Source organism: Anoplopoma fimbria, chromosome 13 (assembly GCF_027596085.1).
Source record: "Anoplopoma fimbria isolate UVic2021 breed Golden Eagle Sablefish chromosome 13, Afim_UVic_2022, whole genome shotgun sequence".
Classification (NCBI taxonomy): domain Eukaryota; kingdom Metazoa; phylum Chordata; class Actinopteri; order Perciformes; family Anoplopomatidae; genus Anoplopoma; species Anoplopoma fimbria.
The window spans coordinates 14,953,038-14,969,914 of record NC_072461.1 but is presented as its reverse complement, the minus strand read 5'-3'; the positions used below and the strand labels follow the sequence as shown (position 1 = coordinate 14,969,914).

General features: G+C 39.2%; 1 protein-coding gene and 1 long non-coding RNA gene across 2 annotated transcripts; both read right to left on the bottom strand.

Moving 5' to 3' along the window:
- Positions 1–2,945: 2,945 nt before the first annotated feature.
- LOC129101872 (uncharacterized) lies at positions 2,946–5,525 on the bottom strand. Its single transcript, XR_008531701.1, has 4 exons — positions 5,469–5,525; positions 4,668–4,775; positions 4,471–4,569; positions 2,946–3,075 (listed from the first exon to the last, which is right to left on the bottom strand). It is a non-coding gene; the product is annotated as an uncharacterized LOC129101872 (long non-coding RNA).
- Positions 5,526–6,611: 1,086 nt separating this feature from the next.
- On the bottom strand, positions 6,612–7,648 carry tcima (transcriptional and immune response regulator a). The gene has a single exon (XM_054611570.1). It carries the CDS (start codon positions 7,487–7,489, stop codon positions 7,187–7,189), a length of 303 nt encoding a protein of 100 aa, XP_054467545.1. The 5' UTR covers positions 7,490–7,648; the 3' UTR covers positions 6,612–7,186.
- Between the last annotated feature and the right edge of the window lie 9,229 nt (positions 7,649–16,877).

Here is a 16,877-nt window from a genome sequence, read left to right as displayed (position 1 = left end):
ATACAAGGTTATTTCCATAGCACATTTATCCTAAAATATATCAATACAAGTACCATATAAAATTTACTTTACACCCAGGTCAAAGGGGGAGTCCCATAATCCCTTTTGCAATAAACAGGCCGAACTTGTTGGAGACAGGGGGTTTTACAATTCAGTGTGGTTACAAAATTGTACAGAATGATGCCAAACCCCCCAAAATAAGCAGTCAAACACACACACACACACACACACATATACATATACAGCGGGTAAAATAAGTATTGAACACGTCACCATTTTTCTCAGTAAATATATTTAAAAAGGTGCTATTGACATGAACTTTTCACCAGATGTCCGTAACAACCCAAGTAATCCACACATACAAAGAAAACAAAACAAATAAATTCAGAAATTAAGTTATGTGTAATAAAATGTAATGACACAGGGTCAATAGCACCTTTAGAAATATATTTACTGAGAAAAATGGTGACGTGTTCAATACTTATTTTACCCGCTGTATATACATATACATACGTTTCATGGGTACATTTTTCCATTCATCCTTCCTTCAATTATATGAAGTTTGCCAGTGCCGTATGCTGAAAAACAGCCCCACACCATGATGTTCCCACCTCCAATCTTCACTGTTGGTATGGTGTTTTTGGGGTGATGTGCAGTGCCATTTGACCTCCAAACATGGTGTGTATTATGGCACTAAAGAGTTCAATTTTGGTCTCATCTGACCAGACTATATTCTCCCAGTGTTTCACAGGCTTGTCTAAATGTTGTGCAGTAAACTTTTCTTCAGCAATGGAGTCTTGCGTGGTGAGCGTGCATACAGGCCACATCGGTTGAGTGCATTACTTATTGTTTTCTTTGAAACAATTGTACCTGCTAATTCCAGGTCTTTCTGAAGCTATCCACAAGTGGTCCTTGGCTCTTGGACAACTCTTCTGATAATTCTTTTCACTCCTCTGTCAGAAATCTTGCGAGCAGCACCTGGTCGTGGCCGGTTTATGGTGAAATGATGTTCTTTCCACTTCCGGATTATGGCCCCAACAGTGCTCACTGGAACATTCAGAAGTTTAGAAATCCTTCTGTAACCAATGCCATCAGTATGTTTTGCAACAATAAGGTTGCGAAGGGCTGGAGAGAGCTCTTTGCTTTTACCCATCATGAGATGTTTCTTGTGTGACACCTTGGTAATGAGACACCTTTTTATAGGCCATCAGTTGGGACTAAACCAGCTGATATTAATTTGCACTGACAAGGGGCAGGACTGCTTTCTAATTACTGATATATTTCAGCTGGCTTTCCATGCCTTTTTGCACCTCCCTTTCTTCATGTGTTCAATACTTTTCCCCTGTGTCATTCCATTTTATTACACATAACTTAATTTCTGAACTTATTTGTTTGGTTTTCTTTGTATGTATGGATTACTTGGGTTGTTACCGACATCTGGTGAAAATTTCATGTCAATAGCACCTTTAGAAATATATTTTATAAAATGGTGACGTGTTCAATACTTATTTTACCCGCTGTATATATATATATATATATATATATATATATATATATATATAATATATATATATATAAAACAAAGAATTGATATATAAAAAGGGGCTGGGGCCTGCTATTGTTTCTAGGCCTGCACTTCCTCCTCCTCTGGGCCATGGTTCAGCTGCACCTGCAGGGCAAGAGAAAGGAGAAGAGGGCGGAGGTATAGGAGGACAGGGGTGGGGGGTTGGCAGACTGAACAGGACAAAGGGAGTCAGGGGCAGAACAATGGTAAGGCCTTGTGGTGGAACTCGAGCGAGACAGCATGTCTGCAGGGCCCCCGGCCGCCCAGCCCCACAAGGAACCTCCAGCGCCACACAGGAAAGGGCTTTTCTCCAGAGCTGCCTAAAATGAAGACACACACCTACACGCACACAAATGCTTACACAACATTCAAACACACACTGATAGAGACAAATGTGAACAATAGAGGCCCCCATCCTGACAAAGCCCTGGACATGACTACTATAACTCCAGGGACTCATCTCACATAACCTCAAAGAACAGACTGTCCTGTCTGGGAGACAGCTACAAGGCAGAGGTTACTAAAGGTGAGAACATTTCATAGAAGATTCAGCCCTCTGGATTACTAACTGTCTGCTTTCACGTCACCATTTCTCCAAAATGCTCAGGATTAATAATGGTTAAGGCCAGTTGCTTTCATTTATCTTAAATTCAAATAGAACTAGTACGAAGCTGTTAGTCATCATAATATTGTAAGGCATCATTATCAAAATTCACCTCACTGTTTTGTTAGAAATGTATACCTACTTGATGCTTTACATAATATCAAATGCATGACTGAAGAACCTGATTCGGAGCGGGTGAGCAAGTGCTTTCCACCTTTGCAAAACAAAAAGAGTTGCCATTTGCTGCAAAGTGTGCAGGCTGGCCATCAGGTCAACATGGTATTAGACTAACATTTAAGTCACGCTAGCAACAACTGTTGGATTGATTGTCGTGAAATTTTACACACATTCATGTTCCCCGAGGATGTATTGTAATGACCAGCAGCTTTACAGTTGTCTCAATAACTGTTGCCATGCAATTTATTATTAACATTCATGTCCAACTGTGGATTAACTGTGGATTAATCACCAGTGATTAGGCATTTGTGAAGAAAGCTAATAACACGAGTCTGTTAAAACACTGTTTTCCTAACACAGCTTTAAAGTTGGTCTTAACAGCATCAAGTACAATGAAAGAATGGTATGGCATTACCAGTTTTGAGGGGAAATAATTTAATCTTACAACAAGACCACAAAAAATATTTTTCTTTTCCTTGGAACAACATCACAATATATACCATGTATAGAAATATTTTCTACCCAAGATTCTGTAGTCATCATTTACATTCAGCCCTTGTTTGTCAAAACGACAAGCTGCCCCAGTGACAGGAAGGATCTCTGTTGCAAACATCAGTGTTTCCCAGAGCAGTCATGATGTTTGGAATGTTCTGCTTAGGATGTGACTGAAGCGTCATGGTCCCCGTTTGAATGCCGCCCAGGTGGCAGCAGTCACCTCTGAAGCAGCCCACTGACGCAAGAATATACAGCAGTGTTAATGTGAGGCCCAAGCAAATTGCATACCTGAGCAAAAACAAGTATGCACAATACAATGACTCATTCAAAAAACAATAAACAGTCCTAAGACTGTCAAACTCTGCTCCGGAGAAAATTACTACACAAAGACAAACAGAAAATGCAAATGTGCCAAGTTACAGAAAGGCTTCTTTCAATCTGAGGAATGTGTGTCAGGTTTCCTTTATGTTTCCAACATGAGCTAATCCCGATGATGCCACTAAACACATTGGGATCCTGTTGGAAAAGCTATGAATCAGGCTGGCCTACGCTTGAAAGAAAACTTTGACAGTCAGTGCCCATTCTTTTCCTGCATTTTGAAATATGAAATGAAACACAGTACATATAATTTTCATCACATTACTGACAGTAGAGGTTCCACTTTAATTTACTCTTAATTAACAACTGTAGTTTACCACACTACTGCTTAAAGGCACCATTTCTCACTTTAAGCTACTGAAAAAAGATTTCGGGAGAACAACCGCTCAAATCTCGATAATGTGACGGAAAACACAGTATGTGTGATTTTCTTCAAGTAACTGTCTTTAAGCAGAAGATTTATTTTATTTTATTTACTTTTGATGAACAGCAGTAGTTTCCGTAACTCTATTGCTTAAAGTCACCATTTCTTACTTTGCGCTTCGAAAACACATTTCCGGAGGAACATTTAGGTAATGTAACAATACCCACAGTATATGTGATTCTCTTCAAGTAACTGTCTCCAAAAAGCAGATTTTCCCCCTTTCATTTACTTTTCATGAACAACTGTAGCTTCCATGAACAACTGTAGTTTACATCACTGTGCTGCCTTGGTAGTTTTGACAATTACGTAACAAGTGTCCTTATTTTATGTAACAAATATATATGGTGCCTGGTACCTTTTCTCCCTTTAACCACTAAAAACACATTTCGGCATGAGAAATTGTCAAATCGGGATAATGTAAAATAACACACTGTATAATAGCTTTTCATCAATTAACTGACTGTAAGCAGACTTTCAACTTTGGTGCACGTTGCATTAACAACTGCAGTTTACTTCCCTGCAAAGCCTTATGTGCTATTTCTCCCTTTAAGCTCCCAAAACACATATAAACCAGGTTTGAGATGGATATACAAGTTCTGGATCACTCTCTAATGCCTATTTCTGAAAAGATGCGGCAGTAAGCATGAAAAATAACAAGCTTAATATATAAGAGGAGCCTTTTGTTAATGTGAGACAGGCCAAGTGTTGCAGCCCACACTTTTTCATTAAAACAGGACACTAACTCTTATTGAACGCCAGGATCTTCCAGCCAAAAACTGACTAATCCTAAACCTGTGTACAGCTCATGCTTAGTTCCTCATCACAGACCTTGGTTTGAACCGGTTTGCACTGGAATCGAGTTGACTGCCACTCCCCGTGCGGTAATCACTGATCTGTCTTTCTCTTTCTCCATCCAACCCCCACTCTCTATGAGAAGAAGAATATTTACATTTGAAGCAACATTTCTTATAATCTTATTCTAATAATTTTTATTTCACCCTGGCCCCCGCTCCACACGCACACACCTCCACCCTGTGTTTTCCTCTCTTTTGTTACTGCCCTCCAGGCTCAAAAAGCAGGAAGAAGGTGGGAGAGGACATGTCTGCGCCCAGCGCTGCACACAGCTTCCAACACTGCAAAGACAGCCAGACAATTGCCTTGAATATTTAGCTTTTCTCCCTCTTAACAATTAGATTGCCCTGAGTGGAAAAGGGGGCCAATAAAAAAAAAGGTGCCTGGTGTGAGATTAACAAGCCAGACAGATGAGAGATAAGAGCGTAAATAGACACATGATTAACAAACTGTGATAAAGTGGTAAATCAAACATGGGTTGAACTGTGACCTCTTTGACCCTCGCAATATTATTATTTAAATTATATAAAATTGTAAAAAATATTATATTAAATGAAAAAAATCACATATTGGGAAATACACTGACTTGCTTTTTTCCCCTAGAGTTAGGTGAGCAGGTTGATACCACTATTGTGTCTGTCATAGATAAATATTAAGATAGCAAGATATAACATAATGAGTGGAAACAGAGATTATTTTAGCATATTAAGCATACAGACTACTTCTTGCTTCTGATCTAACTATTCGCAAGATATAAGTGACGATTTAACTGTCATGAATTTGAAGAAAATACACCCTATTTTTACTTTGATTATTCTATACCTTTAACTTAAATTTGATTTAACCAATACAGAAAAGCTGTTTCTACCTCATCTTTAAAAGTTGTCTGGGCTATGGGTCATTTGTTTCTGGCGTCAGCCAAAAAACACTCATATTGCCTGTCACAGGCAATTATCCACCTGAGAGTTACTCACCTCGGAGTGACTGATACTGGAGCTTCCCATTTCTCAACACCTGCGAGGACTGCCCACATAAAGCTGTTGTCAGTTCCCTGCAGGACTCATTCCGCAGGGAACTGGTTTGAGCTGGTAGAGGGACTATCAAAGCAATCAGATTAGGAGGCATACACTGAAGTGATCTATGTGTCTGCAGTTAAACCCTCATACACACCTAGCCACACATTAAACACTATACCACATCGTTTTGAAATGTAGTAGTTTATAATGTATATGTTTACAGTAATGGAGGAGTAATTTATGCTTATTTTGAGTGTTTAGAATCTGTGGGTAAGGCAGGGAAGCCTCCGCTCGTCTAATGGTACTTAGACAGGCTCTTATCTCGAGAGCAGGGATGATTAAATGGACTCTAGCACAAACATGTTGTGCGGAGAAAGCCGTCCAGCCCCCACCCTCCCAGCCCAAACAGGGCTAAACTGGTTTGCACTGGTCTGGTGAGGCACACACAATGCTCGGAGGGGAGCCCAATGCTCTGCTACATCAGATGCATAACAATACACGCAAAAATCTGTTCATCATATGCCTATTTTATTTATATTTTTACTATGAAATAAATCTAACCCTCGATTACATGACTCAACGCTCTACACATGAGCTCAACACTTCTGTGTATTCATCTACTCCATATTTCACAGGCATGAGGTCATGACTGGCAAAGTTTTTATATGCTGATTTTGGATTGTTTGATCTTAGTGTCTTGTTTATGACTGACTGACTAAAAGGTCACGGCTGTTGGACAGCAGATGATTTGTTTCATGTCAAAAAATTATGCTGACAAGTAAATAATTAAAAAAATAATAGTCCAGAATTAGAAGGTATTTTCATTTTTTTTCTGTAAGACTACACTGCAGTCATTTAGTTTCTTAAGATTCCTGAAGACGGACTTCTTGTTCAACTTTTGATGGTTTTGCAGTCCATCCTCATAATTTGCAGCCTCACTGATCATGGAGTGATAAATGTCAACGCCACCTAAGAATTCAGCCTCAGCTTAATCTGCCATAATTAAACAGGATGATCTTAACATCATATGACCTGATGTGATGACCAATAATGTAAATTACTTGTGGAATAAAGACAAACAAGGGTTCAACTTCTGTACACAATTAAATATTTTTAATTGATTTAACAATGGAACATATTATAAATGCAAATCGTTGTGCTATACGGTTATGTGACAATAACACATTAATGGCCACCAACGAGTTGTTTTCATATAACAAAGTGAAGCTGTGAGACAAGGCATGTGTTCAGGACAGGCATTTATATAGGCAGATTATTCGGCACTGTAAAGTCTCAGATTGCAGCTGTACACCAGCATTAGCGCAGTGAAGTGCACTTGTACATAGGGCTGCTTTACAGGAAGGCATCCACAGGAATGCATTTATGAATTCAAGTCTCAGCGAAGAAGTGTGTGTCCTTCATATTCCCAGTCAGTTCATCATGCTCCATCCGTGATGGAGGGAATCTCCGCTGTCACCTCCGTCCGTCCATGAGGCGACAGCTGCTACATGTTGCCCTCGGGAGGCCGGCACAATCTCCACCGCACCCAACGCTCCTTTCCATGTGAAAGGTGAGCAACATATCGGCGGTAACCCAGCCATCTTGGGAGTGTTTTCACATTTGGCTCGACATGAGCCGAGAGAGACACAGGCGGTAAAAAAACTGGTAAAACACAGTCAACGCATTTTGAGCAGCTGCCGGACCATGCCTGCGATCTGGAGGAACTTATCCTTCTTTCTCTGCTTCAGAGCCATTAGGGCCCGAGCTGTCTCTTCCGGATCCAGGGTGTAGGAGAAGATGCTCCTCACTCTCTCCTCCGCCTTCATGTCACCCGTTTTCTGGAAGAGTCTCATCAGCGAGTCCTGGTTGACGTTCTCGAAAATGTTTGCAACGGCCTTCTTGCGGTGCGCCGTGTCAAACTTGTTGCCCTGGACAGAAGGGCTGACGCGGCGGCATTCAGAGGAAACGTAGGACGACATCTTGTCTTTCTTTCTGCGTCGGATCTCCTGTGTTTCTCTGCTCCAAGTTTGGCCCTCCAACTCGTAAAGAATGAGTTGTTAGGTGCGCACTCTTTGGTCGGTGGGGTTTAAGGCTTGAGTGAGTGAGCACCGGAGAGCTGAGCCTGTGAGTACTTATAGTGCTGCGGTGGGAGGTTCGTTCTGCCGGGACTCACTTCCAGCTGTGACGTCAGCAGTGTTGAAGCAGACAGAGACGCGGCGCCTCTCGGAGAGTGCACTGCAGCTCTCCAATAGACACGCAGCAGTCGACTGTGCTGTGATATAAGACACCATTTACAATACACCCGCAATTGCCAGCGGTCACTAAAATATTAGGAGTAGTTTTATATCACAATTGAAAATGCATTTTTTATTTTCAATATCCAGTGTCACTCCGTCATCCAGCTGTAAAGAAGCTCTACACTGAACTATAAATCAATAAACACACTACATTAGGCTACACAAGTCTGGCTTTAAAATGTACTTAAATACCATGAATATACACATGTATTATCAAAAAAATTACTCAAATGGAGAAGAAAAAGCGTATTAATATATGTGCCTAAACTGTAGCGGAGTGGAAGTATAAAGCACCACAAAATGGAAATACTCAAGAACAGCAAACGGGTAAACATACTTAGCTACATTCCACAACTGTTCTACATAGCAATCAACAGAAAGAAGCACATTAATATATATCATGTATGATGATATGTCGTATATTTGTACAAGAATATATGATATATTGTTATTACCAGGGACCTAACATAACACAGATGTGACAATCAATGCATGTTGTTTACATTCATATGAGTCATTTGTGTCCTTTGATTTGTTATTGTAAGCACAGAACAAGTTTATAAATCAAGAACAAGATAAATAAAAATGTTAATCTACTCTCTAACAGAGAGATGTGTTCTGGATGAGTGGTATTTTCCTGTTATGACATTTAAACTGGCTGGAGCTCTGAAGTAAATGTAGTTTGCAGTCCTAACATGTTATACGATTACTTTTTATACACAGCACCTATACTGCGTTCAGGATACCTTCCATTTTCAAATGTTGTTTTGAAAGGGACATTTTCTCTGTGTTCAACTTGAGGTTTTTATTTAAGTGTTTTTTTCTACTTTTCCCAAACTGCTAGAGACGATTACATCTCCCTATTCAAGTTTGCGGTGCTAAAAATATCTATTTTACATTTTGGCTTTGAGATGGGCGGGTTATTGAGTTCTGTTTACAAGTGGAATTGACCCGTGGCCCATGCAGTCCAGCTGATCTGGGCTGATAAGGCTGCAAGGCGTTCCTTCCTGAAGAGGCAACTTTCATGATAAACGACAGCAACTGTCAGTCTCATGCCTGTGTAACTCTCATGCTTTCCTAAAAAAGCTTTCCCTTTTACAAGTGTGATAACAGCCCAGACCCTTACATGGAGAAAAAGTCCAAGTCAGGGGCAATGACCACAAGTGGCCAAGGAAGTGTGTCTTTTCCCGCCAGATGTCTGCACAATGAAGTCCATGCACAGTATGCTTGGCATGTGGCATTGACTTTACATGCTGAGTCGAACATAAAGTAAAAATCCTCACTGAGTCTGAGGTGAAACAATACCCACATCCTCACTAACAGCATTGTTTCCAGGTCTGTCAGAACAATGTGTCGCCACAGATACCTGTCTCTCATGAGCTGGCATGGCAGTTATAACTGGAGAGGGACACTGCACTTCCACAAAGGAAAAAGTGTCGGCTGGTTGAAACCGCATTTTTATGACCCCAAAGTTGTCCCTGCCGCATGACACAAGCAATGCACAATGAGGCTTCAGAAGGTAGACGAAAACTGGAGCCTTGAGCTGCTGATCATAATCTCCTCTCCACACCAAGCATTCATGCTTATCATAACAAAAGGGACACTATATTTAACCGGGAGACAAAGCTCTGTCTTCTTTTTCCCCGGAATTGTGTCTCATGAGACAGTAGATTTACTTTCTCATGTCCCCTTTAAGTTAATGTTTCTTGTGCAGATGTTTGATATTTGGCTTTAATGACATAACCACACCCCCAAATGTCCCTTAAATAGAGTCCAGATCACAGATGAGAAAAGGAGGTAGCATGTTGAGACAAGTTTTAGGACTCCTCTTGATTATGTAACACAGTCAATGTTCAGCATTATCTATCTAGACTAAGTTGGCTGTGATTACCTCCTCGCCATCCTTGTTTATGGTTGAACCGTAGTTAGGGAAATAAATTATACTATTATATATATTATATTTCTCTGAAAGCACATCAAAAATGATTTGTCTCTGGTGTTTTGAGCTACACAGTTACTCCTCAGTTAGAAAATCTTTCAAGAATATATTATGCACTAGTAAGTCAGACATAAATAGCTTAACAGCCTGCATTGTTTAATATGGAGCCTAACATTGACCATAGAGCCAATATTCTCGAACTATAATGAAAGACCTAGTTGATAAGTAATTCACAACAGTTCCCTGAAAAGCGTAAGACATTTATTTTTCCTTTATCAAGACTTGTGTAAACAGAAAGTCATAGTGGCGCCTCAGTCATAAAAAAAAAAAGAAACTACTACCTGCTAACACACCTCTGTAATCCTGGTACTACTTCAAAATAAACAAATTGCAGGGTCATTAGTAGATCGTGTCAAAAAGACAACAAGGAATAGTTGTACATTTTGGGAACTATGTTTATTCCCTTTCTTGCCACGCGTTAGATGAGAACATTGATGCTATTCTCTTCTGGGTCAAAATTATGAAAGTCCTGTGTTGCAGGATTGGTTCAGCAACCTCTTTGAGTCCTGTTTTATAATTAGGGGACAGAGGCCTGATATATCAATCAATGCACATAGGTATGCATTCATTGATATTTAAAGATTTTTTAAAGATGTTCCCCGACGGCAAATACCTTGACAGGGCTAAGAGTGTTTACCAGAGGAAGGACTGGAGGGTGGGTGCTAAGCTTATGGCATTATCAGCTGTAATTGCAATATGATAGCAGTGAAAAGTGGCAGCTCTGAGCTATCAAGTGTGGCAAGATCACATGCACAAACATGCACTAAAAGAATGCGTGGACGGCTCTGCTATGTCAACAAAGCAAGGAAAAGCTCTTTATTAATTTCCCATTTATGCACATTACTGACTTTGCTTTTTCCCTGGAGTCTTTGTGCTTTCTCGCCTTGCAGGTTTCCATGAATCACTGGTATATCTGGACCGTGGTCGTGCCTCCTGCTGTGGCCCTGCTGACACCCACTGCTATTACCATTATTATTATTACACACATTACTATTACTATTCCCTATATCTTTATTATAATTGATAAACTTTATTCATTGCTGTTGTTATTATAAGTAGTCCTAATTTTTTTCTTCGTTACTCTGCTTACTACTCTTATTATATGAATAATTTATATCATATAAATTGAATGTGTTGTAACTCTGTTATGTTGTTCATTCTGTACACATGACATCTATTGCATTCTGTCCATCCTGGGAGAAGGATCCCTCCTCCATCGCTCTCCCATAAGTTTCTTCCTTTTTTCACCCTGTTTTTTTTAGGGGAGTATATCTTGTGCCGATGTGAGTATGTGTACAGATTGTTAAGCCCTCAGAGGCAAATTTGTATTTTGTGATTTTGGGCTATATAAAATAAATTGAATTGAATTGAATTGAATTGAATAACAATGCACTAGAAGGGAGAGAGACTTCAATCTCTGCCCAGGTAGACATTACTCCACTAAATCTTTACATAGCAAATAGTTGTTTGCTGCTATATTTATGCTCTGAATGTCAATTAGTGCTCCTTTGATATGTCCTCATTAGGATTACGAGGAACACTGATTCAATTTACGGTAAGGACATCTAATGGTCCAACTTAACTATCCCAGATAAGTACACGATAACTAAAATAAAAAAGAAACTCTGCGCTGGAGGTATTATGAGGAAACAAACTTGCAGCTGTTACAACATTAAATTGCGGTAAACAGAGCAAATGACTCATTGCTGTTATGTTGTTCATTCTGTACACATGACATTTACTGCATTTATCCATTTTATTACACATCACCTAATTTCTGAACTTATTTGTTTGGTTTTCTTTGTATGTATGGATTACTTGGGTTGTTACTGACATCTGGTGAAAATGTCATGTCAATAGCACCTTTAGAAATATATTTACTAAGAAGAATGGTGATGTGTTCAATACTTATTTTACCCGCTGTATGCTGAATGAATGAAGACATGCATTATTTTTTGTCTTGCACTTTCTTTTTTTTAAATGAGCACTGTTCCTGTATGGAGATAAATGCTTCATAACATCAACACTAACCACTTTCTTGGATGGTAACGCAATCAGTCGGTCCACCACTTTGGTGCAGACTAAAATATCTCAATAACTATTGGACAAACACTGCTTGTATGAAAATTCAAATTTCCCAGAAGATGACTTTGATGACAAGATCATCTGCATTTTCACTTGCGCCATTAGCAGGTCAAGGTTCCTACCTATTGAGTGAAATAACTTGACAACTAAGCAATTGACTTTTCAGAATATTTAGTACTGCCATTCCTGTTCCTCACAGGAGGATTTCCAAAGAATTTGCTACATATATACAAGGTCCCTCAAGACAGGATTATTTTCATATTGGGCCAGCATTTGAATTTTACCAGTATTTAATTCATGACAAGATGATGAACCTGGTAGATATTACTCAACATACATCATACATTATTATTAATCACATTACTATCCCTATTTTCATAACTATAATTCTACTGTAATAATTGCTGCTGTTATTATAAGTAGTCTTATTATATGAATCATTTATGTCATATACATTGAATGTGTTGTATCTCTGTTATGCTGTTCATTCTGTACACATGACATCTATTGCATTCTGTCCATCCTGGGAAAGGATCCCTCCTCTATCGTTCTCCCATAGGTTTCTTCCTTTTTTCTCCCTGTTAAAGGGGTTTTTTAGGGGAGTTTTTCCTGTGCCGATGTGAGGGAAGGACAGAGGATGTCGCATGTGCACAGATTGTAAAGCCCTCTGAGGCAAATTTGTAATTTGTGATTCTGGGCTATACAAAATAAACTGAATTGAATTGAATTGAAATACAGTACATGAGCATTATCGCAGTGTGAATGTTAGCATGCTTACATTTGCATTTACCTTAAAGTTCCACTATGATGAAGAACAAAGCCATGTGGCCTTAGACTCTGCAACTTTTTTAGTTCTACTGGTCTGAACTACATCTCTGCAGCATGTAATATAAAACTAAATGCAGTGTGTTTTTAAAATTAGCCATATACGCAAAAACTTGGTAACAATCTTGCAAAGGCTTGATTGTTAAGGATCAAGTACTACTTATACAAAGGAATACACTGATCAGTTCATACCTCGGATCAGTATGCAGACCACAACAGCTATAAAACCCAAATGCCAATATACACTATTACAGTTTCTGTTCATCATTTGCTGAGCCTGCAGCGCAGAGTAGCACAATAAAGTGTTCTCCACCCATGTGCTATACGCGCTGCTGGTGACAGTTTAGCAGGAGCTCAGATATCTTACTGTCACCATGGCAATACAGAGGGAGCAAGAAGTTAGTGGGTGGAGGTGGAGATACAGGGAGGATACTGCTAGGTTGACCTGGTCACCATAACACTGCACCAACAAACAAGCAGTGACTCAGTGTTGAGGCACCGCAACATCCTGTTTTACTGAAGGCAGAAATAATCCCAAAGGAGCCTCTGTGATCTGGAACTGGAAATGCTGACAGTACAACTATGTTGCATTTGATATTCCAGAATTTTTCACATACAGTTTGGTTTGTAAAATACATTATTAAAATGAACAAACTAAACAGTAAGTTCATATTATTCTAACATTTTTTAACTCTTCACCCCTACCTTTATGCTTTATTTATTAATCAAATCTATCTGTGTTTTAGTTGGCGGATTGACACAGACACCAGGAGATTTCCAGCACAACCACAGTCTCGTACTTGTCAACAACTACATAAATGGACGGATGTGAGATGGTTAAATATGCTGACCCCATATTTAGTCAACGGTAATACAGAGAACAACGTGAAGTGATGGGATTTGGTCCAGAGCCTTGTAAAGGAAAGTGCTGGAGCCTGTCAAAAGTAGGCCTATTGTTCATCTTGGCGGGAGGGCAAGGTCATATCAGAGAGTCAGGGGGAGGTACACGCTGGTCTGAACTGATAAACATGTCATCTGTGGAAGGAGTCTTGATATATCTGAGACAATATCCGAGACAACACACCTGAGTGTACTCCTGGGTCAAGTCTTGTGTTTGTATTGCTTTTTAGTTAAACCCTTAATTAAGACAATGCTAACGAGATTTATGTGTTGCACTGATTACCAGGTTCCAGCAGAGGTATTCTTGGGCCACATTTTCCACAGGTGTTAAAATATACTTACAGGAACAGGTTTACTTTTGGAAAATATGCTCTTGTCAACAATTTGATTTGATTAATACCACTCACAGATACAAAAGTGATATCAATCTTCTAACCAATTCTTTGTAAGAAAGCAAATAACTGTATTTCCCCAAATTCGCTATTTCTGGTAATTTTGGCTTGAAGTGTTGGATAAAAAGCTTATTAAGATACTCACCAAACTATGATTTTTTTTCAGATAGAACAATTTTCTCAAAAGAAACAGTTCAGACTAATTTTGCCCTTCTGATCCTTGGGACTTCCTACTGTCATTTGTTTTGTTTTAAAAACTACTGCAGTGCCCGTATGGAACATGGCCAATCAGAGCCTGTGCCCTCTCGGAACAGGCCGATTGCTTGGCAGTCATGCTGATTGAACCAACTTCGATACTACAAATCATAGGGTCCCCAGCAACTCACTCCCAAGTGTAAGATTCTGGAAATTCACACACAAACACAACACACACACACACACACACACACACACACACACACACACACACACACACACACACACACAAAAACAAAAACATTACTTCTCGTCATTAGTCATTGATCAGACTGCATATACTTACTGAAAAATTTGGGGTAGTTTAAGAGACAAGCACAGCTTCTGGGCAGCACAACAAAACCAATTGCTTAAATGCTATAATTATATGATTTTTTATAATTTTAACATTGAATAACAAAAAACCCATAGGTAACATGCATCAGTGTTGAATAATGAAATTAAATCTAGACATATTAAGAGAAAATCTATCAACTGGAAATGCTATTAGCAAAGGGAAGTTTAATAGTGGTTACTGTGGTAGCTTGGGTGTGGAACTGAGAGCTCGGCTAGTTTCAGCTTCAGGCTGGTTCAAACCAGTCTGTCAGTAGTAGAAATCATTCATGTGGATAAGTTAACTCACCACAAGGTTCTTGTGTATTACAGTATGTCCATGGCAGATAACAGATAAAGCTGACAAAAAGAATGTGGAAAACACAAAGTAAATCTATTTATTGTGCCATGTGTGTAGGCTAATGCAGCTCAAGCTTTCATTTTCAAACACTTCTCGAGTCAAGATCTAAGGAAAATATAAAGAAAACATCACATATTCTGTTCTGACTCATGTAATATTATACAGAAATGATTGCACAAAAGATAACGAATCGTAAATGTAGTACCAATTAAATGATCATTGGCTCTTTGAGGGTGCATTTGTTTTACTATGAAAGTCCATGGCAGGCACAACCAGATTTCAAGTAACTTTCAAGCAAAACTGTAGTTAACACCTCTATAGTGCCAAAAGCTGCTGATTCTCAGTTCTAAGCTCCAAAACACATTTCTGCAGGATAGAGACTCAAAATTGGTTAATGTGAAAGGATTCACAGTTCATATGATTCAGATCAAGATACTAGCTCTAAACAACAGTATTTCCAATTTTCAAGTCACTCTCATGTAACTTTCATCCACTTCCGCCCACCTAGGCTTTAATATTTTGACTACTGCCCTTGCTTTCTTTGCTACTTTTGTAAAAAAAAAAAGACAGTTTGTATCTTTTCCTTTACTATAATAACTTCAACGACAACTATTACTGGAACCAAACTTTTTATTTTGCTGCATAGCTGACAGCAGCATAGTGCTACCTTCTTCTGTGAAGCCATGTTGTTTTATAAATGATGAATGATCCTTTCTTTCATCATCACATTGTTCTGCCACTGTGACCATTATACTGTGAGATTGGTAGATGAGTTACGCTCTTTAGATCGATTTGGTGAATAGTTTACCATTCCGGGTCACCCCTTGATCAATAATTGGTTTTCAATTGATCTCTAATTGAGATCAAATATCTTTAGAATTAGAGTGAGATCTGTCAAATTTGAAATGGATTTGTACCTGTTCCACAGCAGTGATGTGATATGGATCTTCGCCTGCAGGGGAATTGGAAAATCAGCAGTCTGATCATCAAGGTCAGACCATCAGCATGGACAGACTGCGCTGTCCCTGGCAGAAATCCATCATTTCAAAATTACCCAACGATTTTTACTTTGTGTGTAGTCAATGAAGTCACATTTTTCCACAGAGGCCCTATCACCCATACCAGTTGTCTTTCCAATGCCTTGCCATCCAGCAGCAACATCAGCCCATCTCTAAAGGTCATTTAGTGTACTTTTGAGTTGAATAATGTGTTATCTTCAGTATCAAATCATTTTTACATGACCTAAAGACTCCTAATCAGACCAAATGATTTGTTGTGAGAGACCTGAAGTGTGACAGGCCACAGGCAGCTCAGGCTCACTGCAGATGGGTGATTTTGAAATGAACAGAGTGCTCTCTGGTGGTGATGTTGTAAAGTGCAAAGAAGTGATGGGCCTTTTCTACAGCAAACAATAAGCTCATTCAAGATAAACTGTGCCTTGCCTGAAAAGTGGACGAGACTAGGCAGGGATGATTTCAAAAAGCTGCAGTGAAGTCAGAGCAGCTTTCAAAGAATATACAAGAAGTCAAAGAAATATTTGCATCCTGTTAGATCCAACTGTAGGCTACCAGTAATAGCTTTTCAGATGTGTTATTTGTAGATTTGTGTATACAATATACACATGTATATACACATGTCGCTTCATGGGGACCAATTTTTACCGTGGAGAACCAGTCCTGGTCCCTACAGGCAAGAGCATTGCAAACAAGTATGTGTGCCCGTATGTGTCAAAGTTGCTTTTTTTCAGGGTATATTGACTCAGGCCTTTTTTGACACAGGAGTTTTATTTTGGTATTTAAGTCCAATTTTTCCTTCAAGGCAGCTGCAACACACAAGCAATACTGACAGCAGCTCAGACCAGATCAGACTTTTATGTTATCAAATTAGTTTTCCTTAAATCAACAAGGGAACATATTTAATCAATAAACATCTTTCAAAGTG